Raw genomic sequence first — 25840 nt, forward strand, 5'->3', positions numbered from 1 at the left:
GCAAGGGACTCACAAATCCAAGCTTTGCATTCCCAGCCCTGAGAGTGGAGCCTGATGGTCAGAGGAACAGGACATGGCTTCTCTTTTCTAGCTCTGGGAGGGGAGCCAGATCAAGTATACGGGGAGCATGTGGTGGATTCTGTTCCCAGTTCTGCTACCTCTGGACTAGATACACTTCATGGGCTATGCTGGCTTCTAGCACCATAGACCCTGGCCATGGAACTCGTTCAGGGAGGAGCTTGTGGTGATTGAAAATCAATGCAGCCTCCCTGTGCTCAAAAAGTAGCGGGGAGGGCAAGTCCAGCACACATGAATACTCTGGCTGGGAACATAATCATCATCTCTCTGTTATGGATGGGAAACTGAGGCACGGAATAAGGAAGCAACTTACCCACTGTCGCCCACCAAGCGGCAAGTAACCTACAACTCTGTTGTCTAAAGACAGAACGGATCTCCTCCAACCGTGTGCAGGATCTAATCCTGACGCCGCGGCCTGGGCTCTCACCAATAGGCAATACTGTATAATGTCATAAGGATGGGATGAACAAAGCTATCTGAATTAGCACACGTGGTTGAAACTTTTTTGTCTACATTTCCCCCCCTAAAAAAAACCCTAGAAACTTCCCTGAGAAAACCAATTTCATTCAGATTTTTGTTTGTTTTTTTTAAAAAGCCCAAACCCACAAACCTGAACCCCCCCAACTAGAAAAAGAGAAAAAACTCTTGATTTTTGTTTTAATGAAAACCCAAACAAGGGTGGGAAACAACCCTCCCTTCCCCCACTTTCATCAACTTATAAAAACAAAATGCATTTCTGAAACAGCTCTACCAACCATTCAGCTAGAGTCATCTACTCTAAGGACCTGAACAGCAGTATTGCCATCCAAAGCTTCCAAAATAATGAACCAGTTCCCTCCCGCCCAAAAATGCCCCCGACCAATTTTACTTTAAAAATCCTTAAACTTTGAAAAGTAACAAATGTCGGGGTCTCTTTTCGTTTGCTTTCTGCCTTTTGAGCTTTTAGGGAATCACATCTCCAAACTTTACAAGGGGGCTAGAAACTTACTTTAAAAAAAAAAAAAAAAAAGAAAGCAGAGGGTCTCCCATCACATGACCCCAGAAGCTAGAGCTTTAAGGAAAAACCCCACTGAATAGCACAAGACTTGCAATAAAGCAGCCAGAAATGGCGATGCTGAAATATGCGAAGGCCGTGAACTGTGACAGACAGGCCAAGCGGCCGGACCTGAGACCAGATCTGTAAAGGCATTTTAGTGCCTAGTGCAATTTTCAGTAGGTGCCTATCAGCATCTTCAAATCTTGACAAGTCTGGTGCCAATCTCCCAAGAATCTCAAACCCTTCCCTTACGACAGATACCCCCCTTTCGCCAGAAGCAGAGACCAGCAGTATCTGCAGATGCCAGGGCACCCCACTAGGGGCAGGCTTTGCCCAAGGCATAAATATGAATGAAGCCTGTTAATAGCAGGCAGGTGGCCGCAACTGATTGCCTGCCTGGGCCAGCCAGTGAATGAAGTAAGCCCCGATCCTGTCCTTTCAGCACAGCCCAGGCTGGGTTTGTGACCACAACCGGAGAGCAATAGAACGGAAGCTTTCTCTCCAACTTGGAGCATCGCTAAGGATTTTCTCAGCAGGCCCATCTCTGCCTCTGCCCGCGGGTCCTTCTCCTGCCAAAAGCAGCATTCAAGCCTTTTCTACACCCTTAGGTTGGAGCAGGGCCACCCAGAGGATTCAGGGGGCCTGGGGCAGGGCCGGGTCTTCGGCAGCAATTCAGCAGTGGGTCGCTCTTGGAGGGAAGGACTTGCCGCCAGATTGCTGCCGAAGAATGAAGCGGGGGCGGCAGAGCAGCCTAAGTGCCGCCGATCGCAACTCCACCCCGCCCCTTTTCCCTCACCGCTTGCGACAGCGCTCCGAGGCTTTGGCAGCACTTCAGCGGCGGGTCCTTCACTCACTCCAAAGGACCCACTGCCGAAGCCCCAGAGCGAGTGAAGGGTCTGCCACGAAACTGCCACTGAAAACCTGGAGCGGCTCGCGGGGCCCTGTGGGGCCTGGGGCAAATTGCCCCACTTCTTTCCCCCCTCCCCCCCTGCCAGCCCTGGGTTGGAGCTAGTCTTCCTCTAGATGGCATATTTCTCTCTGTCCCCCTTACCGAGCCCTCATCACTCTGTGAAATGTTTATCCTCATAGCACCTCTGCGAGGCAGGAAGCCTGGTTATCTCCAGCGGGGAGCTGAGACATGCAGAGATGAAGGCCCAAAACCTCACAAGTATTTAGGCCAGGGGGGTCCAGGGGGCCATGGCCCCATCACTTTTTACTGGCCATAAGGGTGAGTGATGGGGGTGGGGTGGGGGGGTCTTGGCAGAAAGGGGTGGCACAGGGGTGGGGCCTCAGGGGAAGGGGTGGCATGGAGGCAGTGTCTCAGGTGCCGGTGGGCCTCACTCACTTTTAGAGAGCTCCACTCCTGATTTAGGCCCCACTAATTTCTGTTGAAGTTAGACACCCAAATACTAGGGCTGTCGATTGATCGCAGTTAACTCACACAATTAACTCAAAAAAACAAATTGCGATTAAAAAAATGAATTGCACTCAAACAATAGCATGCCAATTGAAATGTATTAAATATTTGTGGATGTTTTCCTACATTTTCAAATATATTGATTTGTTACAACACAGAATACAAAGTGTACAGTGCTCACTTCATATTTTTTATTACAAATATTTGAACTGTAAAAATGATAAACAAAGGAATAGTATTTTTCAGTTCACCTCATACAAGTACTGTAGTGAAAGCTCTATCATGAAAGTGTAACTTACAAATGTAGATTTTTTTTTGGTTACATAACTGCACTCAAAAACAAAACAGTGCAAAACGGCAGAGCCTCCAGGTCCACTCAGTCCTACTTCTTGTTCAGCCAATCGCTAAGACAAACAAGTTTGTTTACATTTGCAGGAGATACTGCTGCCTGCTTCTAATTTACAATGTCACCTGAAAGTGATAACAGGCGTTCTCATGGCACTTTTGTAACCAAAATTGCAAGGTATTTATATTCCAGATATGCTAAATATTCGTATGCCCCTTCATGCTTCAGCCACCTTTCCAGAGGAAATGCTTCCATGCCGATGACACTCATTAAAAAAATAGTGTGTTAATTAAATTTGTGACTGAACTCCTTGGGGGAGAATTGTATGTCGCCTGCTCTGTTTTACTCGCGTTCTGCCATATATTTCATGTTCTAGCAGTCTCGGATGATGACCCAGCACATGTTGTTTGATTTACGAACACTGTCACTGCAGGTTTTACAAAACACAAAGAAGGTACCAATATGAGATTTCTAAAGATAGCTACAGCACTCCACCCAAGGTTTAAGAATCTCAAGTGCCGTCAAAATCTGAGAGAGCCGAGGTGAGGAGCATGCTTTCAGAAGTCTTAAAAGAGCAACACTCTGATGCGGAAACTACAGAACCCGAACCACCAAAACAAAAACAAAAAAATCAACCTTCTGCTGGTGGCATCTGACTCAGATAATGAAAATGAACATGCGTCAGTCCACTCTGCTTTGGATTGTTGTTGAGCAGAACCCGTTAATCAGCAAGGATGCATGTCCTCTGGAATGATGGATGAAGCATGAAGGGACATACGAATCTTTAGCGCATCTGCCACGTAAATATCTTGAGATACTGGTTACAACAATGCCATGTGAATGCCTGATCTCATTTTCAGGTGACACTGTAAACAAGAAATGGGCACCATTATCTCCTGCAAATGTAACCAAACTTGTTTGTCTGGACGATTGGCTAAACAAGAAGTAGGACTGAGTGGACTTGTAAGCTCTAAAGTTTGACATTGCATTCAAAAATAAAACAGTTATCTTTTTGTACATCATTCGACATCTGTAAGTTCAACTTTCATGATAAAGAGCTTGCACTACAGTACTTGTATTAGATGAATTGAAAAATACTATTTCTTTTGTTTTTTTACAGTGCAAATATTTGTATTCAAAAATAATATGAAGTGAGCACTGTACACTTTGTATTCTGTGTTGTAATTGAAATCAATATATTTGGAAATGTAGAAAACATCAAAAATATTTAAATAAATGGTATCCTATTATTTAACAGTGCGATTAATCACTTGACAGCCCTACTAAATACCTTTGAGGATCTGGCCTAAGTGATTTGCCCAAGGTCAGGAACTGAACCTGGTTGCAGGCTTGGCCTGTCTCCCCCAGCCCAGGAAGGGCTGACGCCACACGCCCAGACTCTACTCAGCCCCTTTCTGCGGGGGACAGTTTGATTCTTCAGACACTCGACTCATCAGGTAACAACTCCCACACTGTATGGACGCAGCTCTTCCTCCGGCCCTCAGCACAAAACCCTGCCCACTTCCCACCAGAGACGCTCGCTGGCATTTAGGGTCACTTGATCAAGCCCAGCTGGGAGGTGGCTAATCAGTCACAGGCGAGACTGTGCAGTGTATTGGAGTGGGCCCTCCAGACCGGATCCGCAGATAGGGGGGCTCAGGCTACTCCTCTAAAACCAGCCGTGGTTTGAAGTTGTGGCTCAGCCTGGTGGCTGGGCTCTAGGACCCTGCGAGGTGGGAAGGCCCCAGAGCTTGGGCTGCAGCCTGAGCGTCTACACCACAATTAAACAGCCGCTTGGGGCTCCGGCTGAGTCAGCTGGCAGCAGCGGGTGTCTAATTGCAGTGTAGCCCTAGCCTTAGCCAACTCACACAGGGGAGTCTGCGGCTGAGCAGGGAACTGAACCTACGCCTTCCCATTCCTCTTGGGGGGGCTCTGGCCAGGGCCCCAAGCACCGTAGCAAACCCCAGCATGCTGGCTGGGCTCACACAGCAGTGAGAGCTGGGGCCCCAGGAGATTCTGGCAGCCTGACTCAGACGAGTTACTCAGGGTTTGCATCAGTCACATTCCACAAGCCGACCAGGATCATGACGTCCGGGGGCCGCGACGCAGCAGCTGGACGTGCTTGGGAAAGGATTTCAGAAATGAGTGAGCTCGAGAGGATGCTTGAGCAAACACAATGAAATCGACAGCTTAAAGGGACACCCAGATGCATTAAACCCTCTGTCATCCGGGACTCCCTCTCATCGGCCTTTGCTCCTGGGGTCCGCGGGGCCCAGATCCACAAAGGTATTTAGGCTCCTAAGTTCCACTGAAATCAGGATCCTAAACACCTCTGTAGATCTGCAGGCTGGTAAATGTTCCCTTAAATCCTTTATTCAAGCAAATCTTTCAGTCACTTGTTATCTGCTTCTATGACTCTGTCCACACAAGGGAAACTTTTCCCCCCATGGCAGTGTGATTTGCATCAGGAATCTCACAAATTAGGGCCCTACCAATTTCACAGCCGTGAAAAACGTGTCACAGACCACGAAATAATCCCTTCCCCGTGAAATCCGATCTCCCCCTTGCTGCTGGGAGTGTCCCTGCCAGGGGCACCTAACTGCTAGTCCTGGCCAGGCTGGGGAGGGTCAGGACTTGTCCTTCCACTGCACGGTCACTCTCGGTGGGGAGAGCAGACCCACCTGCAGAGCCAACGCAGAAGGTCTCACCCTCACTTCTGCGCTGCAGTAGCCTCAGGGTGTCCGTGCTTGGGCATTCTGCCCCATCCCACAGCTCCCGCTGGAGCGCAGGGTGCCCATTTTTCCGGGGGCCTCCAAATTGGCCGGGGTCCTTGGACACTGGCCAGGACTAGCAGCCATGGGCCCCCAGCTGGGGCATGTCCAGCAGCAGGGGGCGGGGATTGGCATCACTTCCACCTCCGGGAACCTCCTCCAACTGCAAGAAACTCCACGGCTGCTGCCTTCAGAGCTGGGCTCAGCACAGAAGTGAGGATGGCAATCCTATGACACCGCCACCCCCCCAAACAACTTTGTGATCCCCCCCCATGATCCTCTTTTCACAGGGCTGCCCAGAGGATTCAGGGGGCCTAGGGCAAAGCAATTTTGGGGGCCTCCTTCCATAAAAAAAAGTTGCAATACTACAGAATACTATATTCTCATGGGGGCCCCTGCAGGGCCCAGGGCAAATTGCCCCACTTGCCCCCCACCACTCTGGGCAGCCCTGTCTTTTCAGTCGGGACCCTCAAAGTTACAACACCCTGACATTTCAGAGGTAAACATCTGAAATCGTGAAATTGACCAATTTTAAAACCATCTGGCAGTGAAATTCACCAAAATGTAGTGTGAAATTGGTAGGGCCCCTACTCATATTTGGTGTCATTTCTTAAAGCCCCTGCTTCTGGAGTCATGGGATTAGGAGAGAATCTCAGCTGCTGTTTCTTTTTTTAAGCAAGTTTCTAGCTCTCACAGCTGCAAACAGAAGCTTGAAAATGTGAATCCCAAACCAGAAGGTAAATAAAAAGAACCTCAAGTTTACTGGTTTTATTTTTTTTAATCTCATGATTTGGGGGGCAGAAGGGACCTGACTCGTGATTCTTAAGCCACACTACTATTGTCTGCACCAATTCAGCAACAGCATGTGAGGTGCTGGGAATCCAGGTTCTCAGCCCATTTGAAGTATGGCATCCGGGAAACCTGCTCCATATGGTACTGGACTAACAGGGGTCCTTAGCCTGTTAAGCCTTCGGGGCTTGGGGAGCGGCTTACTATTATTTGTATTATGGGAGCATCGAGAGGCAGCTGCTGAGATCAGGACTCCATCACACTAGGCACAGGACACAGACATAGTGAGAGAGACAGCCCCTGCCCTGAAAAGCTTGCAAGTTAAATAGAAAAGAGAAGCAACAGGCCCAGCAGTGATGAAGCTCCTCTCATTAATAGGTCTTAAAGTCCTTTAACAGAAGAGGTCAGTATCATTAACCCCACTTTACCAGTGGGGAAACTGAGGCAGGGAGGGGACTTGCCCAAGGTCACACAAGGAGCCTATACCAGAGCCAGGACAGAACCTAGGCCGCCTGAGTCAAATGCCTCTGTCTTACCCACAGGACCATCCTCCTTCTCCAAGTACAACCCCTCCACTGTACAGCTCCCAGCACCCAGACAGATCTTTATGATGAGCAAACACCTCCAAGCCTTACCCATTGGCGAGCTCCGTCCCAGAAGCGAAGAGGGAGATTTCTGCAAAGGTGAAAACAAATAGACGGTAGAAAGCCGTAGCCCAGAGGACAGCGAAGAGGTTCACAGTAAGATCAGCGTCCCATGGGTTACACTAAACAAACCACTACAATACCGATCCAGCGCCCTGCAGCTTCCTAGTGATACCGCAAGGCTCAGGGTTAGGACTGGAGAACACAGGAGCGGACTAGCAGAGCATCAGTTAACGTTGAGTCTTGCTACTACTCCAAGTGCTCTGAAATCCCCACACTTACTCAGATTGTCTTGAAATTTGCTGTGCCGCCTCGGAGGGGAGGGGTACGGCCCAGCTCCAGGGCTGTTTGAGTAAGGGGGTCTTGAGATACAGCCCTTTAGAACTTGCCATTTGCAAAATCGCCTGGCTCTGATCACTTTTTTTGTGCACCCCGAGGGCATGAATGAGAGGTTTAAGTTTCGCCTCTCTCCCCATGCTGGCCCGGCAGCAGGCCTCACTGGGCAGCCCCACTTCAAGGCTAAAGTTTTGGGGTGTTCCATTGATTTAGGAGGGAAATGGCAGCACAGCAGATGGCTCATGACAGAGATTCAGAGCCGGGCTGATGCTCGAGGGCGAAAGCCAGTGGACATTATCACACTGCAAAGTCACGGAAAGCTCCCTGCCGAAACCCGAGGCTGCACCGGAGACGCACAGTGGGTTCAGGAAGGGGCGGCCCACAAGGCCGTGGTCACAAAGCCGAGGGCCTGGTGGTTTCCTCACACACACAGGAAACAGTCAGCGTGCTGGAGAGATCACCGAGCACCAGGGCCGCAGGACGGGACCCTCTCCAAGGGAAACGCACTCGTCCTAGAGAGAAGTCGCTCCCCTCACAGTGGAGGGGGCACCAGTCAAAGGCTAATGGGCCCCTTGCAGCCTGCTTGGGCTTGGCTTTGGGCTGGGAGACTCTGCTGGGGGCAGAGAGCCACCTTAGCAAGGGGATCAGGTCGCTTTGATCTGGCTTCCTCTCATGGGGCAGGAGTTTGCCCTCCACCCAGCAGTGGGTATCACCAGGTGGGTGAGGCATTCCCAGCCTTCTAGCTGCACTCAATTGCTGGTGACAACGCGGCCCAGTTCCTCTCCTCCCTGTCGGATGAAGGCGTGGCTAGGGGGCAGGCATAGGCACCATCTCTGGGGGTGTTCAGGGGCCCCCACACCCCTGGGACTGGCTACCAATCAGCTCTTCAGAGGCTGCCCCGCCCGTCAGCTGTCGAGCAGGGCTGCCCCGCCACTGCCCTCTCTCTGCCCCCTTCCCCCTATGTCTTTAAGGAAGGAAGGGGCAGAAAGGAGTGAGCAAGGAGGGGCGGGAGGCGCTTGGGGGGGGTCCTCAGCGAAGGGGCGGGGCTTTGAGGGAGGGGCCAGTGTGAAACACCCACCAAAAGTCCTGTGGGCACAGGGCTAAGGAAGAAAAACCAGCTGGGATGGGGAAGGGTTTGTCCTAGGACTGCAGAGCGAGAGACACCCCGTTTCCCAACCCTCCCCCCAAGAAGGGAGGCTCGGCCGGGAGGGAAATGTAACAGATCAAACACCGGGGAGCGGGTCCTGGGCATTTCCTCTGGTCTCAGCTCTCTCCCTGGTGGCCAGTAGCTGGCACTGCTAGGGTGACCAGATGTCCCAATTTTATAAGGACAGTCCTGACTTTTCAGTCTTTTTCTTATATTGGCTCCTATTACCCCCCACCCCCGTCCTGATTTTTTACACTTGCTGCCTGGCCTCCCTAGGCAGTGCCTGGTGGGGAACTTGGAGCATAGGGGGAAGAGGAGGAGGAGGAGGAGGGAGGTACATGACAGAACACCTGGCCCGTGCACCTGGCACCTGGCCCGTGCACCTGGCCCATGCTCAGGGCTCTGCAGTGCTGCACGGCAGCAAGGGGGCGTCCCGAGCCTCTCTGGACGTCTTCACCCCCCCCCTCCCGCCAGCACTTGGGGTTGTCCAGCAGAGGAGCCAGGTGGAGGGGCCTTCCCTACTCACCATCCACATCCGGGAAGCGGTCGATGCCGCTCAGGGAAACGCACTTGGAGAGGGCGCTGGAGGCGGGGTTCTGCCTGGTCCGATACGCCTGCAGCCTCCTGGCATCTTCCTGGGGACAAGCGCAGGGATCAGTGCCAGGCAGTGCAGGGGTGCGGCTGCCCCCGCTGCACCAGGTGAGAGGGGTGGTTTGGGGCAACGGCTAAAAAACACAGCGGCGTGCCCACTGCTTCCTGCAGCACCCGCCCGTGGGGGGGCAGGGTCCCCGCCATGCCCCCTCACCAGTGGAACACAGGGCCATGAAGCCCTGGCTGGGACCCCTACCCACTGCTCCAAGGAGAGCTGGTTGGGATTGCTGCAGGGAGGGGGTGAAGAATTTAACCTCTTCAGATGCTCTTGCTTAGTCAGATCACTTCGCCCACCACTAAAATGCAGCCACCTCTGGGGTGGAGCCCCACAGCAGCAGCAGCAAGAGAGCCAGAGGATTCAAGAAGCAGCCTGTACACCTCCACTGTCGGGGGCTGCCCTCCCGTTCTCCGTTGCCCAGCCTCGCCATTCCCCATTACACCAACCCCATGGCACCTACAGGTGCTGCCTCCATGGCAGGTCACACCTGAAATGCATGCTGTGGACTTTTCTCTGCCTGTGGTGCACCGAGGTTCTGTTGTTCAGAGTAGAAATTAGTTACCCTCCTTCCCGAACCTTTAACTCTTTGCTTCTCTTCCCCCCTCCCCTCTTCCTGTTCGCTGCAAAGGAGGAGAGAGAATCCAGTGCCAGGAGACCAGCAAGCATCCCAGAGATCAGCAGTACTCCAGCGTGGGAACCTTTATCTGGCACTGGGCCTAAGGACCCCTGAGTTCCATTCCCAGGTCTGCCACTGGCCAACCCAGGGCAAGTCACTACTCTGCTCTGTGCCTCAGTTTCCCCTCCCACCTGTTTTCTGTTTAGGCTGTCAGCTCTTTGGAGCAGGGACTGTCTCTCACTAGTGTAGGTGAAGCACCTACTGCAGCAGGGGTCTGATCTAGGCCCTACCAAAAAATGCAGAGAATAGTTGTACGTAGAATTGGCCCAGGCTGAAATTTATCCAGGAAACCAGGGGTTAAACACGCCCACCCCCATGTTTGTTAAAGCACCATGGGACCTGCATCTGGCCCCAGCGTGATCACAGCTAGAATCCTGGGCCCCCTTCTGGTGACCACAATTCCAGCAGGAGGCTGGCGAAGGTTCAGGGAAGAGGCAGAAGCCTGATGAAAGGATCGGAGGACGCGTCCCGGAGGGGCACGCACAAGCAGCTCGATCTGTTTAGCTTCACAAAGGCAAGGTGAAGAGGTGACTGGATCCCACCGGGAATTAACGGGCTCTTCGGTCTAGCAGAGGAAGGGTGAACATGAGCCAATGGCTGGAGGCTGAAGCTAGACAGATCCAGACCAGAAACAAGGCGCAGGTTTTTCACAGGGAAGGTAATTAACCATCGGCACAACTCCCCCGGGGCTGTAGTGGATTCTCCATCACTGGAGACTTTTCAAACAAGACTGGATGTTTTTCTCTGAAATCTGCACCAGTTCAAAGAGGAATTAACCCAGCGAAGTCCTATGGCCTGGGTTATGCAGCAGGTCAGAGCCTGGGGGGGGGGGAGGGGGCCAGGGGGCGCTCCCTATGTGAATGGGGCAGGGGGGGCAATGGAGGGATAACGAGGGGAGCTACTGAGATGGGAGGTGCCCTGTGCTCCCCCCATGCTCTCAGTGGCTGGGACCCTGTGCGCCAAAGCCCCCTCCCCTCTCCCCTGTCCTGTCCTGTCCTGTCCCCCCGGCCTGGGAGAGCCTGGAAGGAGGGACCAGGGAGTGTGATCCCACACACCGCAGCGACCACTCCAGTCCCCCCTCGGTGTCCCACTCATCTCCCCGCCCCCCAGCACATGGAGGGGGGAGAAAAGGGGGCGGGAAACATATCCAAGTCGCACTCTGGCAAAGCGGAACACACGGGCGAGTGGTGACGTAGAGATGCCCCATGGCAGGCCTCCACCATGAAGATTTCCATTGTGGGGACACTAGATTCCCCCCAGCCATGGTTCCGGGGGGGAGAGGAGGGGGGCTGGAACAATTTGTACTGTGGGGGTGCTGAGAACCACTGAACCAAACTGTTATCCCTGTATATAATGGAATTCACTTCCAGCCAGGGGGTGCGGCAGCCCTCCCAGCACCCCGGCCTGGTTCCCCACCCCAGAGTCAGACGAGACAATCACAACGTCCCGTCTGGATCTATGACCTAGGAACAGAAGGACGAGGAGCCAGGCCGTGGCTACACGTCTCGCACGAGGCTCCATACTTCGTTTTAACCCCATGGGCCTTCGCCAACGCTGTCGGCCGTTTCCCTTCCCCCAGAAGAGAAAAATCACTTATCGAGGCTAACACGCCCCCGAACAGGAACTGTTCTGCCTTCCTCCTTCCACCGTGGACCAACAAAGGGAGCCACAGAGTCATGGGGAAAACAGATGAGAACTGGAGCAGAGAGCACTGGCCAGGGACAGGAGGGGTTGCCTGGCTGACTTAGCTCATTGAAGAGTCTGCTCTGAACTTCCTTCTTCTCTCCCAGACTGCACTGCAGGGCCATCTCATTTTCTCTTCACTTCCCTACCAGAGCAGATTCGGCCCCTCTCAGCCGGCATCCACCCTCCCTCCACAGCAGATCAGATTCCTGCCCAGTCTCCCTACATCTTGTATCAGAGACCATTGGCCCATCTGAGTCAGTATCCCTGCCTCTTATGGCCCAATTCGGGTGCTTCAGAGCGAGACAGTGGCCCCTGGGGATACAACTGCAGCCAGGTGTGTAGTGATGCACAAGCAGAGGGATAATTCCTTCCTGATCTGTGTCAGGTGCAGGACAAGGACCTGAAACATGAGAGCTGGTTGCACCATTGCTGCAAACATGCAGGTGCAAGTAGGCGAGATGGTGGGGGGAGACGGGCACTGATCCTGTGAGGTGCAGAGAACTCTCACTGAAGCCAATGGAAGCTGAGGACACTCAGCAGCTGGCAGGAGATAGTCAGCACCTTCCAGGATCTGGCCCTGCACCCCCTTCAAGAAAGTCCCTTGAGGCTCAAGGGGGGGGAGGGGAGATGCAGCCCCTACCTGAGCCCGCTCCAGGTCCTCCTCATCCTGCGAGAGCAGGGACTCCAGCTCCTCGTTGCTGCGGATGATGGGGGCCCGGCGGGGGTCCCTGTGGTGTCGGGAGAAGCCGTCCAACTGCCCCGCCGCACAGTCAAGCTCCTCGGGAGCCAGGCCCTTCAAACTCCCGCTGGAACAGACGAGGGAGAGCCAGGCTGAGAACTCCGAGGCCGGGGCCCAGAAACCTGCTAGCTGCCTCCTCACTCCCAACCCTAAATCCAAACCAACGCTCACTGGGACTGCTTCATTCCCTCCACCACAGCACGGGGCACCTCGCATGCCCCCCAGCTCCACACTCAGCACCGGGAGCCAGAACTCCCACGCTTCCCACCTGGTTCCGACAGCGACTCCCCTCCGAGACCGGGGGCAGGTCATGGCCCTGCTCCGTGCCTCAGGTTCCCCCTTTTACAGAAGGGAAATAATGATGCCTTGCTGTCCCTGCAGCTAGGGATAATCCGTCCCCAAGAGGGATTTAGTCATAGATGCTTTGGCGGAGCAGGAGGTTTGACTTGCCACTGGCTTCAAAATAAAAAAACCCGTCTCTTTTTCAGGGAGGTCACAACCAGCTGCATCTTGGATCATGCTGCTCTTTCATTTCCCTTACCCATAAAGGAGTCCAACAACCCACCCGTCCCCCGACTTCCAGCAGGGGAAAGTTGAATCCTAATGCAAGTTTTGCAAACAGCACTGGATCCTTATAGCAACCCAGGGAAGCAGAAGCCAGGACAGAGCCCACCTCTCCAACACGCAGGTCGCTTGCCTTAACCACAGCTTGTGCACCCCCTACCCAGCCCTTTCTAGCTCAGAGGCCAGTAGGGAAATTGACATGGAAACCATTCCCACAGAGCACACCTTACTCACCACAGCCTGCTGAACATGGCACCTAGATGAACCCCTCCCTCGCCCCCGTTGCAATGTCCCCTTCCCCGTATTCCCCCAATGCCGGCACGTCTCTAGAATCGGTCTCTGGATCTCAGAGCCTGACTTCCTGCTCCAGCCTCCACGCTGTTTGCAGAAGTGGGCTGGTGGTTGGGGGTTGGTTATTTTTCAAAGCTGCCTCTTTACAGCGGACAAAAAAGCCAATCATCAGCCTGAGCCGGCCACTCTCAGAAAGAGAAAAACCCAACGCTCCCCTCGGAGCGAAAGAGGCTTTGCTTCAGCCGGACACACGAAGGGGCCGTGGGGTGGGCGTAACAGCAGGGTGAGTCAGAGGGGCCAGCTCCCCCATCACGCAAGCAGGGGGCCTGGCTTCTGCTACGGACACTGGGGCTTGTATCTTGCCATGCATGGCTTTATCACGGAGCTGAAATACTGTGAAACAAAGGACCCGGTTCTCAGCGATGGCTTCTGTCTTTGCCACGGGCAGGTGGCTCACTGAGAGCGCAATTTCCTCAAGCTACCGGAAGGGGGAGCCATCTGCCTACGTTGTGTCAGATCAGAACACAGGACCCGAAGGGACCACCGGGTCCAGGCTGGGCTGTCACAGGCAGCCCCTCCGACCATCCCCTTCAGAAATGGATCAAGCACCTCCTAAAGCTAGTTAGGTTATTGCCTCTGCTACTGGGAGGCTGTCCCAGACCCTCTGTCTTCTGATGGCTGGAAAACCTTATAATTCCCAGGTGAAATTTACAGCTGCTTCATCCCCCTTTGTTCTCATGCCAACATTTGTCCTTTAGCTTGTCCCTCTCCCTGAGGTTCACCCCAATGTCTTCACAGAGTGCCGCCACATCCCCTCGATCTCAGCCCTGATTCTGCCACACTGAACAAGGCAGAGACTCTCCTCCTGTAGGGTTCGCCCCCCCAGTTCCCTCGTGATCCCTTCTCGGCACTTGCTGTCATCTGCATTCGCCTCTCTCAAACTCGACTGGCCAGAATTGTACGCAGGATGCCTGACGAGGTCTTACCAGCAGCTTGGCGCTAATACCTCCCTCTCCCTACTGGACGTCCTGGGATGACATTTGCCTTTTTCGAGGGAAAGGCCTGAACTGGATCCTGACCTGTTCAAATTCTAAACCCCGATCGCCTGGAGCACCAGTCTCCTATCCAAGCCCTGACCCAGCCTGACTCTGCTTCGCTAGCAAAAGCCAACAGGCTCCAAAGGCAAAGCAGGAGGTCAGCTTGTCAAGCCAGGTAGGATGGAGCCCAGCATCTCGGCTCAAGCCAGGCCAGCTGCTGAAGCAACACTTTGTCAGTCGTTGCCATCAATCCCGGGGCCCGTTCGCTGGGCCAAGCTGCCAAGGGGTGATAAAGGGAATCGAAGCCACTGAACAAAGGCAGCCAAGATCAGAAATAACAGAGCTGCAGCACCCCTCGGTGACCCTGGGGTGAGAGCCCACATCCCCAACCCCATCGGAGGCCAGTCCACGGGAGCCAACCCCCAGGGAAGCCCACGCAATAGGGGCCGATGGTTAATGGACAAGGGCTAGGACAGGAAGTGGGGAGGCGGTCACAGCAGGACAGAGCCATGGTCTATTACTACTATTTGGATTGGAGTCCTAGCCACGGACCAGGGCCCCACTGTGCAAGGTGCTGCACAGACACAGAACACCTAGATCTGATCAGAGTTTTCTATCAGTAGATCACAAAGCACTTTACAAAGGAGGCCAGTATCACTTCACAGCTGCAGAAACTGAGGCCCGGAGAGGGGTTGTGGTTTGCCCTGCAGCAGAGGGATGGGGAGCTCTCAGATTTTTATCCCAGCTGGCATCACTGCGTGCAAGCCACATGGTTTAAGCCTTTCAATGGTCTTGCCAAACTCTGTGCAGTCCTGTGGCAAGCAATTCCACAGTTTAACATCCCCCTAAGTAGTATTGCTTGGCAGATAGTCGCAGCATGCTGCAGCAGCCAGTTCCATGGGTTAATATCTCACAGGTCTGTGGCAGTAAGTTAACCACCTGCCCTCAAAATACCCTTCAGAAACAAGATCCACAAGCCACACCTTTGCCCACATAACATTCTGCAACAGGTGTTAACACCTCATCTCCACCAGTAATACACCCCAGCAGCTAGACACACCCCAACCACCACCCTGCAGCGGCCAGTTCCAGGGGTTAATGCCCCACCCCCGCCACCACCATTAATGTCAAGCAGCAAGCACATTTCTTAGGCTCTGAGTTTGGTGCCAAGATGGCAGGCGTGGTGTCGGGGATCCAGGCTTCCAGGCCGTGGAAGGGAGAGAAGGTGCCATGGGCCAGGCTGGGTACCTCATTTGGTCGTAGTCCGGGTCGCTCTGCAGCTTCTTGCCCGGCTCCCAGCTGTGGCGCCGGTAGGAGTCCCGTCCACGGAAGGAGGCCCTCGACATGCATGACCTCCGCAGCGGCACGCCCAGGAAACGGTCTTCCTCCTCCTCCTCTTTCTCCATCTCCCAATCAGCCTCCGGGTCGCCGTCGGGGCAGGAGCCCTGCTCCACAGCTGACATGCAGCGGCGTTTCTGGCCCCGGGCCCTGCAGGGGGTGCCGTCGCAGGCTCCCGGGCATTGCTCGGGGCTGTCCATCCTCAAGTCACGGGGACAGACGGACGCTGTGGGGGGGGGGGGGGCAGACAGGACAAAGAGGTCAGGCCCAGGCTGAGTCAAGAAGCAATGTCACAGCGAGCAGGCTGGGGGTGGGCATGGAAGGGTAGGGGGTTCCTAATGGTGACTTGGGGTCACTCCCATCAGATGGCCGCCTGATGGGGCCTGTCAGCTCCAGCCTGACCACTAGGCAACCCAGCGAGCTCAACTGGGCTCAGAGAGCCCCCTCCACACGGTTCCTGCACCAGTCCTCATGCCCAGCCCCACTCTTGTCTGGTTTCTGACCTCCTGGCTATGACTCCCACCCACCCCTTGACCCCCCAACCCTGACTCCAGCTTCACCCTGGTACCGGTGCCTGCTCCCTGCCCCTATGCTTGTCCTTACCCAAACTGCCCCCACAGCTCCCAGGCAAGGTCCCACCCCACCCACACCCCAGCAGGATACATCTCCTACAGGAAACAAGTTGGTGGGTTCTCAGCTCTGCAAGCATCCGCAACCCCAAAGCCATCACCATAACTGGCACCGACCAGCCCCCTCGCTGCCAGAGGACTGGACAGGCCCCCAGAGTCCGAGCTGGACTCCTGCCCCTACTCAGGGTGGACCCTGGGGATTACGGTGACCAGATTATCGAAGGCCAGGAGCCTGGGTCACTCCTCACGCAGCAGGGGCCCGTCACCCCCTCCCCGCTAGCCTTGTGCCAGAGCTGACCAAGTCCCCACCCCAGCCAGCCCGGGTGGTACCAGTGCCAGAGCCGCCGTCCGGGGCTCAGTGGCACTGGTGGCACGGCTGATGGACACTGCTGCGCCTGCTCAACTTGGGTGTACGGGGAGGAGGAGCAGCATGGGGAACTACTGAGCATGAAAGAGGGACAACTCAGTTGCCCATTGTAAGGCCTCAAATTTCTAGGCCAGAGCACGGGAAAAACCAGAACATGCTGGGACAGAACCAGGCTCGCTGATCACGTCAGATCAGGGTGGGGGTACATCCACAGGGGGCAGCCTCCTGCCTGTCCTGCTATTGCCTGTGTAGCTGAGGACAAAGTTTGATGGAAGTTCCCATCCTGCTCCATTCCCTCCCCCCCCGGCAATGCCAGACACACTGGATCTGGGAACTCTCCACTTGGCTGGTGTGTATTGCTTCCCCTCTCTCCCAGCCCCTAGTTCCATCTGCCTGTTCAAGGTGATAGGACCCACCTGGGCTAACTCCCGGGTGAGTCAGCCAATACAGTGCTGCGGCCCTATGCAGGATTGTAGCACTGTTACAACCCAGCTGTCAAGCCTTATCCTGCAATTGTTGGGGGTGCTGATGGAAAACTGAGGCTCCTGGTTGCTAAGCTGGTTGCTACAGCTGATCTTGTGTCCCCTGACCAATACATCCCCACACTGTCCCATCGTGCTCTCTTTATGAGCTCTTCCCTGAAAACAGCCACCTTTCAAGTGTACATTAAAGTTTATTACAGCCATAAAGAGGAATGGCCCTTGTTATTGGCCATTTCCCCCATGTTCCCTTCAACAGACCCATTCAGCAAGCACGTCGTAAACCACACCAGAGCATCCTCCAAGTGGCTGACCTATAGCTCAGAGGGTGATGCTGGGAGGAGATGAATCGGCCAAGAATCTGGGGCTCCAGCATCTGTGCTCCTCAATGGCTCTTGGCTGGGTCCCCCAAGACACAGCAGCTGGGCACTGGTGGAGTGAAGAGACCTTGATTCCCAGCGACCCCTTGCCAAGCGCTAAGGGAAAACAAGTCTCTGCCCATCCCCAAACGGCAAAGCAATTAGCCAAGTGCCTGTGGGTCATACTCACTCCCTCTCACTGCAGTATCCGAGCACCTCGCCACCTGTTATGTATTTATCCTCACAACCCTTCTGGGACACAGCCCCATTGTACAGCTGGGGAAACTGAGGCTCCATGAGGCTAAGTGAGAGACTCCCAGTCACATGGGGGGCTGCAGGAGAGCAGGATTTAAACCACTAGCCCAGCCACCCTCTCCAGAGGGCTCACAACAGAGCTGGGAACTCCTCAGGGGTATGACACATACTCCTCCCTGCCTCTGCCTTATGCAATCTCTCCATCCCGGCTCTCTCCTTCTGACCCCAAGAGACGACAGATGGTTTAATGAGTCTGTAGCTGCACTGGGTATTTCCTGCCTGAGACTTCACCACTCGGCACTTCATGGACATGGCAGGGACAGAACTCATCTCTTCTTGAGCTGACAGTGGCGGGCCCACTGCCCCCTCCTGAGCTAAAGGAGAACTGGTGGGTCAGCAGTATAGGGCTTAGGACACACAGAGCTGAGCAGGTCCCATTCCAGGCATGACTGCGGTGGCGACTCATCCCCCCTTAACTGCTCGTTGCAGAGCCTCCCCCAGCCGGGGAGTTTGAATGGGCAGCCTGAGCAGAAACTCCCTGGGGTCTTTCCATTGACTTCAGGTTTGGATTAGGTCCTTCAAGGCGCAGACCAGCTCAAGGGGCTGAATTCCTCTGGCTTCCTCTGGCCAGCTCCCTCCCTCTTAGGCAGATGTAGGGGGTCCAGGCAGATACATAGCTCAACAGGCAGCCTCCTCGCTGGCCAACCTGAGCAGCAGCCAGGGCTGTAAGAGGCGGGTAGGTCACCTATGGATCGCTCATCCTAAAGGTCCCTCTTTTGGGCTCGTTCACTACAGCGCAGGGGAGCACACGTGAGAGCGCACGCCCCTCACCGGGGAGCATGTGCCCCTGCCGGGCCTAGCGTGGCCTTGGAGTAGACCCTGGAAAGAGGGGGTGCCCGTTCACACCCTGGGCCTTTGCCTAAGAGCTGGGAGGATGGCACAAGACGGGCACAAGAGTGGGTGGAGTTATTGGCCCTGGATATTCCAGCCTGCTAAGAGGAAAGCAAGAAAAAAAAAAATCAAATCTCCCCAAGCCAAGTGCCCCCCTCTCATCTTGCCACTCGAGTTACTCATTAAACGGCAAAGAATTTCTGAAGGAAAAGAGGAGCCGGCCCCACCCTCTCTGCCCCTAGACACACCCTCCATGCCTGGGTTGCGGGTTAAATGGACACTGTCTCTCTCTCTGTGTGTGTGTGTGTGTGTGTGTGTGTGTGTGTGTGTGTGTGTGTGTGTGTGTGTGTGTGTGTGTGTGTGTAAATGGACAAGTTGTGGGTGAGTGTGTTCGTGTGTGTAAATGGACAAGATGTGGGTGGGTGGCCGTGCATGTGCACCTCTCCTTGCAAAGACCACGCCACTCAGGGGTCTCTCATAAGCTCCCTAGACAAGAGGGTTCATTCCTGGAATCCAGCCTCTGTCTCGTTCCATCCATCCCTTGTCTCGTGTCTCAGACTGCGAGCTCCTTGGGGCAGGGACCATCTTTCTGCAGCGTCCAGCCCTGTGGGGTCCTGGTCCAGGACAAGAGTGCCTAGGTGCTCCTGCAGTACCAACAGCAACAACTCAGGCCTTTGCTGTCCGACCCTCTGACCATTTTCTTTGAGGGGACCCGAGGACAGGGGGCCCAGCCTGGGAGTCTTCCCATCGTGCAACATATGCACCACCCGCATTTATTGCGCCTTCTTCCGGCACCACTGTCCTGTGCCGACAGCAGCATCGCCCCTCTGACAAGCAGGAGCAGCCGTCTGATGCCAGTCCTGGGACAGAGGGGGTCCAGCAGCCTGCCAGGCAATTCCTTCTGCCAGGAATCTCAGCTCACCACCAATGCCTGGTTCCCATCAAAGCCCAAGGCAGGCCTGGTCAGGTGGGTGGAAGGCTGCCCACTTCTAGCCCCTGGTTAAAGAAAACCCGACGCAGCGGAGCTGTAGGAAAGATCTGTATGGAGACGGCAGAGGGGTCAGCATTACACACGGAGGGGCTTGTGTTTGTCTTGAGCAGCCTGGCTCGCCCAGCTTGCACTAATCTGCCCTCCGTGTCAGACAAAATGAGGCCCCTCCTGAAATGCGACCCTCTTTCCCCAGTCTCATTCACCACACTGTGGCTGGGGGTTTCCCAAGGAGGCTAAGGCAATAAATCACACAGGAAGTCTGTGGCAGAAGCAAGAATAGAACTCATGTTGTCCCCACACCTGGGCCTGTGCTTTAACCACCAAACCATCTGCCTGGTCCTGCTAGTCTCTGTCCCTCCCCTGATGTGATGCATTTCCTGTGTAAACATGCCACAGCATCCAAGGGAGCTCACTGCTGGACTGAGATCCAGATCCAACGAGCAATCGCGGTCCCCTTACAGCTCGCCTGGCATTTCTGACACCGGCAGAAAACATGAAACATAGATGGGGAATCACACCAGGCAGGGAATGTAGTTAACACCTAACGGCAAAGAGGGGAATTCAGCATTTAGAAAGCAACCTAGAGCTGCCGTTTAGCAACCATTAGGGCTGAAGTTACACCGAAGGGCAGTGTTGTTCAGTGGTTAGAGCTGGCTACGCCTGGGTTTTTTACACCAGCTCACTGTCTGGCCTGGATCAAGTCACTGTGCGTCAGTTTCCCCTGCTGTAGAATAGGGCTTAATACCTTTTAGAGGAAGTAGGATGCAGTGGTTAGGGCACTAGCCTGGGACTTGAGACACTCAAGTTCAATTCACTACTCTGTCATGGACTTCCAGTGTAACCTCAGGTGAGTCATCCCTTCTCAGGGCCTCATTTTACAATCATGCAAAGTGAAAGAGTAAATTGGACATAGCCAACAAAAGGTCTTTGGGGTAATGAAATTCACACCATTTCTAGAGGAAATCCAGCAGTCCAGGAGCACCAGCCACACAGGCTTGGTTCCAAATCCCAACAACCTAAAAGAATTTACAAAACCTCAAACCAATTTGACTGTATCCACCCCGGAAGCAGTTTGATTGCTCCCCCGCCCTTGTCTGCAACCTAAACACTGCCAGGCAGGCAGCACTGAAAGTGAAACTGACCATAAACAGAAGAGAGATTCATTTCATTGACTTCCAGGAGAGAAATGCAAAGATCAACCACAGAACTTCAAGAATGGGCCCCAAAAGTCATAGACTCAGAGGGTTAGAAGGGTCCGCAAAGGTCATCTAGTCTAATCCTCTGCCAAGACGCAGGATTTGTTGTGTCCTAACTACCCAAGACAGAGTGATATCCAGCCTCCCAGTTTTGATCCAGGTTACTTTCCCAATCTTAAGCTGCTGGTAATGAGCAGAGCCCTGCTGAAGTTAGCAGAGCTGTGCTGACTTATACCAGCTGATGATCTGGCCCTTAAAATGCTAACAGGAGGGCAGGGACTATATTTTTGTTCTGCATTTGTACAGCCCCTGGCACCATGGGGTCTTGGTCCATGGTGAAGGCTCCCAGATGCCATGGTAATAACTTATACAATAACAATAATCTGATGCCTTATTAGCTAAGTACAGAAATTGAATTAGACTATGACTGCTGCCATTTCTGCAGGGCTTGATGATCTGTTGACACACCTGGGAAGGCTCGAACCAAGAAGTGGCTTCAATGATTCCTGGCCACTGCATGAAATTTGCAGGTTGCAGAGGGACTGTCATAAAGGCCTGCTCAGACATTCCTTTCCTTTGATTTTGCACTCAAATGCTCTTACCCAGAGACGGTTGACTCACAGGTCAACGTGGGGTCATGGTGCTAAAAGCAAAAAGTGTCCAGACAGTGACCTGCCTTCAGTGCAGAGACAGTGAGTCAGAATGAAGAAAAAGAGGCCCAGCCCCAGTGTTATCTGAAAAGATCAGGTGGTGCTTTGAGGAGTCCATGAGACCTGCCAGAGCTCCTGGGCTTACCTGGCTGCCGGTTTGAGAGCCCAGACTTTTCAGGTGCCATCACGAAAGCGATGCTATTAAAAAAGGAAGGGCCCGTTTATCCCCTCTCGCTAGCGTCCAGCTGCATTTGCGAGAGAGAATTGTTCTACCAGTCCCAGCAGATCTGAAATGTCACCTCCGCTCTTTGCATTATTATTACGGTGATAATACAGTGTAGATACCGCAGCTGAGACAGTGTTGGGTGCTGCACTGACGCACAGTAGGAGACAGTCCCTGCCCTGAAGAGCTTATATAGACAAGACCAAGGAAGCAACTTTATCAAAATAAATAAATAATCCCATTTTATAGATGGGGAATTGAGGCCCAGGAAAATTAAAGGTGTCTCTAGTTGCTGGCTGCTGCAGCCTCACTGTTCCAGGACTGGGGTATGTGAGCTCAAGCTGCAATCATAGCCACTGATTGGGGTCTAGACATACCCTAAGTGACATGCCCATGGTCCTACAGGGAGTCTGTGGCACAGCTAAGAATTGAACCTAGATCTCCTGAATCCCAGGCTACCGCCTTTAGGCCATGGCTACACTAGAGAGTTGCAGCGCTGGTGAGGGGGTTACAGCGCTGCAACTTAGGATGTGGCCACACTTGCAAAGCACGGCCAGCTCTGCAACTCCCTGGTTGCAGCGCTGGCTGTACACCCGGTCAAGCCTCGGGTGTAGCGATTCCAGCGCTGGTGATCCAGCGCTGGTCAGCAAGTGTGGACGCCCACCAGCGCTTTTATTGACCTCCGGGGTATAAGGAGGTATCCCAGAATTCCTGTCCACAACAAACCGGAAGAAAGGGAGAGCTCGGAGTTCAGCCAAACTGCGTATTTAAAAAACAAACACAGCTCCTGTTTGCTGAGCGAGCGGAGGCAGGCAGGGGAATTACTTTGGAATGTTCACAGCTGTTTGCTTGAAGAGAGAAACAGCACGCTCACACGGCAGAGGGGGAGGGGGAAGTCCATGTTGAGCAGATGCTTATCTGGTCTGACTGCTATTTAGGAGTACATAATTTGCATTTAGTGAATGAGAGAGGGGTGGGGGAAGGGGTCAGAACTTTTAAAATGATTGAAGGTAGGCACTGTGTGTCTTCCAGTCCTTAGAACTTGCAAGGCAGGGAGCTGAGAACAGTGTCAACTCCAAAAATCCATTCTCTCTGTCTCCTCCACACTCCCTGTCACATTCCACCTCACCCCCCTCTTTTGAAAAGCAAGTTGCAGCTACTTGAAAGCTGGGATAGCTGCCCACAATGCACCACTCCCAACAGCACTGCAAATGCTGCAAATGTGGCCACACTGCAGCGCTGGTAGCTGTCAGTGTGGCCACACTGCAGCGCTGGCCCTACACAGCTGTACGAACACAGCTGTAACTACCAGCGCTGCAGAACTGTAAGTGTAGCCATGGCTTTAGCCACAAGGCCACCCATCCTCTCTGAGTTACTCTCTTATTTATAATAAATACTTTGCCTTTCTCTTTACTGTATCTTCTCAAGGCACTTAACAAGTGATAAGAATGGCAGCCTCAGGGGATGGGTAATACTTCCTGCTCTCGGTCAGTATCACCAGCAGGAAGAGTTCTGCAAATTAGAACCGGAGACACCTGTTCTGTGAATGATGCGGGAGGCAGAACAGAATCCAGCTCACTCTCCTCTAGCTGTAACACCACCACCTTACTCAGCCCTAGGCTCCTTCACCCAGCCAGCCGTGGGGTGACCCTTGATTGGCTCATGGCATGTCTCTTTGGGAGCAGCATTAATGCAGCCGATGGGCGGGGTCTATCCTCTGGCCCAGACAAGGCCTCAGCTAGGAAAGGTGCTGCAGGAGAATTAGGTATTATATATTGTTGCCCTGAGCCCGGTGGGAAGATGATGGCTGTCTGTAACTGCGGGTCACGTTGGTGTCTTTGTGGAGGGGAGGGCTGCGAACAGTCAGGTCACCACAAATCTCCCTCCCTGCGGGAAACCCAAGGGCCCTACATTCAGTGGCTGCCGGACAATTTGAGGATCCACATATGTCTGCATATTTACCGCCTCCTCTGCGCCCCTAGTTTAGACCTGCCCCTCCTGGGATTTAGTAGGTACAAGGAGTGATTGGGATTGTGAGTTCTGAGCCTCCTTGCTACAAAGCCTTGCCTGAATTACTGTGTCCTCACTGGTTCTGCATTCCCCCTATCCCCCCCGTATCTGTCACTAGGATTTCTGGGTCGCTAGGACGTTCCATGGTTGTGTTGCAGAGAACCAAGATGCTCCAGGATTCTTTCCCAGCAAATTGTGGGAGAACTTGTCCGTCCTTCCGACCACACAGGGTTGAAATTGTGGAAAGGCATTGGAGAACTATCAGCATGCAAAGGGTTTAGCCTGCATCTACACTACAGAGATCTATCTCACCCCCTCTCAGCCAGGCCAGTGAGCTCAGGTTGAAAGTAGCACCAAACTCAGGTCAGAGGGTTGTGTGTGTGGCCGGGTTGGGGGATAGGAGGAACACCCAGGTAAGAGTCCAGACCAATTCTGCAGTGAAGACACACCCTCAATATGGGTCACGGCTAGGGCCCTATCAAATTCACGGTTTCTTTTGGTCAACTTCACAGTCATAGGATTTTAAAAATCGTAAATTTCATGATTTCAGCTATTTAAATCTGACATTTCAGGGTGCTGTAATTTTAGGGATCCTGACCAATAAAGGAGTTTGGGGGAGGGGTCGCAAGGTAAGGGGCGGGTGGGGGTTGAAGTACTGCTGCCCTTCTGTGCTGCTGCTGGCGGTGGCGCTGCCTTCAGAGCGGGGCAGCTGGAGAGTGGCGGCTGCAGGCTGGGAGCCCAGCTCTGAAGGCAGAGCCGCCGCCAGCAGCAGCACAGAAGGAAGGATGGCCTGGTATGGCATTGCCACCCTTACTTCTGCGCTGCTGTCTGCAGAGCTGGGCCCTCAGTCAGCAGCCACGGCTCTCCGGCCGTCCAGCTCTGAAGGCCGCAGTGCAGAAGTAAGGGAGGCATAGGATGGTATTGTCACCCTTCTGCGCTGCTGCTGGTGGGGCATCGCCTTCAAAGCCGGGTGCCTGGCCAGAAGCTGCTGCTCTCCGACCACCCAGCTCTGAAGAGAGCACAGAAGTAAAGGTGGCAATACTGCAACCCCCTCTAAAATAACCTTGTGACCCACTCCCTACAACTCCCTTTTGGGTCGGCAGCCCCAATTTGAGAAACACTGGTCTCCTGCATGAAATCTGTATAATACAAGGTAAAAGCACATAAGAGACCCGATTTCACAGGGGGAGACTGGATTCCACGGTCCGTGACGCATTTTTCATGAGTTTGGTAGAGCCCTAGTCATGGCCCTATCTGCAGATAGAAGATAACAAGCTACTACTGCTGCCAACTGCCGGAGTTACTCCTTTAGCTCAAGCAGCAGACAGTTGTGCTGCAGATCCTTGGTCACACCCTGCTGATGACCTACATAGGGTGGGAGGTTAATGACATTGCAATGTTAGGAGCCCTAGTATGGACGGGCCCTTGGCGACAATATTATGATTACAGTGGCTTCTAGAGGCCTCAACGTGCTACATGCTGCAGCAGACACACAGTGAGAGACCGTGCGCTGCCCGGAACAGCTCGCAATCTAAAACAGACACAGGGCAGGAGGGAAACTGAGGCACAGAGAGGGGAAGGGACTTGCCCAAGGTCACCCAGCAGGTCAGTGGCAGAGACCGGCATAGAACCCAGAAGTGCTGAGGCTCAGGCCAGTGTGCGCTCCACCAGATCATGCTGCCCATCCTACAACCATCTTTAACACCATGCCTATTAGCCCTGCTCAGTCACCAACCAAACCCTGCGTTTTCCTCCGTGTGTGATCAGCCTCATCCTTCTGTTCTAGCTGCCACAGACTTACCCTCTTCACCTGCTCCAGTCTCCGTCTGCACTGACGCCTTCCACGCTTGTGGCCAGCCTGCGGCGTCCTCCTTCTCCCCGACATACAAACTTCCTCACTACCGCCCCGGGGAAAACGGGATGAGCTCAGCTGCTTTCCTGTTTTCGAGTGCCCAGGCACAATCAGCTGACAAGAACTTTCCTCCCCTTCGGCCCATTATCTGCTGTCAGATCTTTGCTGAATTGTCCTAGGGCCAGTTACCAATTTTCCATATATAGCGATGGAGCAAAAAAATGGGAGAGGAGCATGAGCTAGCGGTTAGAAGAGGGGATAGGGAGCCTGGGATCCATTTCCCAGCTCTGGGAGGGGAGTGGTGTCTAGTAGTTAAAGCTGGGAGACTGGGAGCCAGGACTCCTGGGTTCCATCCCAACTCCGGAAGGGGAGCGTGGCCTCTCTAGGGATTAGA

At 53.8% G+C, this 25840-nt stretch overlaps 1 protein-coding gene across 2 annotated transcripts in view; it reads right to left on the minus strand.

Annotated features, from left to right (window-relative positions):
* Nucleotides 1-25610, minus strand: part of ARHGEF2 (Rho/Rac guanine nucleotide exchange factor 2) — a 118232-nt gene extending 92622 nt beyond the window's left edge. Inside the window, exons 1-5 of one of the 2 annotated variants that reach the window (XM_050930660.1) lie at nucleotides 25396-25610; nucleotides 15455-15770; nucleotides 12216-12381; nucleotides 9091-9199; nucleotides 7073-7112 (exon numbers count right to left, since the gene is read on the minus strand). In XM_050930660.1, the coding sequence (XP_050786617.1) occupies nucleotides 7073-7112; nucleotides 9091-9199; nucleotides 12216-12381; nucleotides 15455-15744 (605 nt within the window). In that variant the 5' untranslated portion in view covers nucleotides 15745-15770; nucleotides 25396-25610. The remainder of the gene's footprint in view (nucleotides 1-7072; nucleotides 7113-9090; nucleotides 9200-12215; nucleotides 12382-15454; nucleotides 15771-25395) is intronic. The other variant, XM_050930661.1, reaches the window with a different exon arrangement.
* Between the last annotated feature and the right edge of the window lie 230 nt (nucleotides 25611-25840).

The sequence above is a fragment of the Gopherus flavomarginatus genome, chromosome 20 (genome assembly GCF_025201925.1).
Source record: "Gopherus flavomarginatus isolate rGopFla2 chromosome 20, rGopFla2.mat.asm, whole genome shotgun sequence".
In the NCBI taxonomy this organism is placed as follows: domain Eukaryota; kingdom Metazoa; phylum Chordata; order Testudines; family Testudinidae; genus Gopherus; species Gopherus flavomarginatus.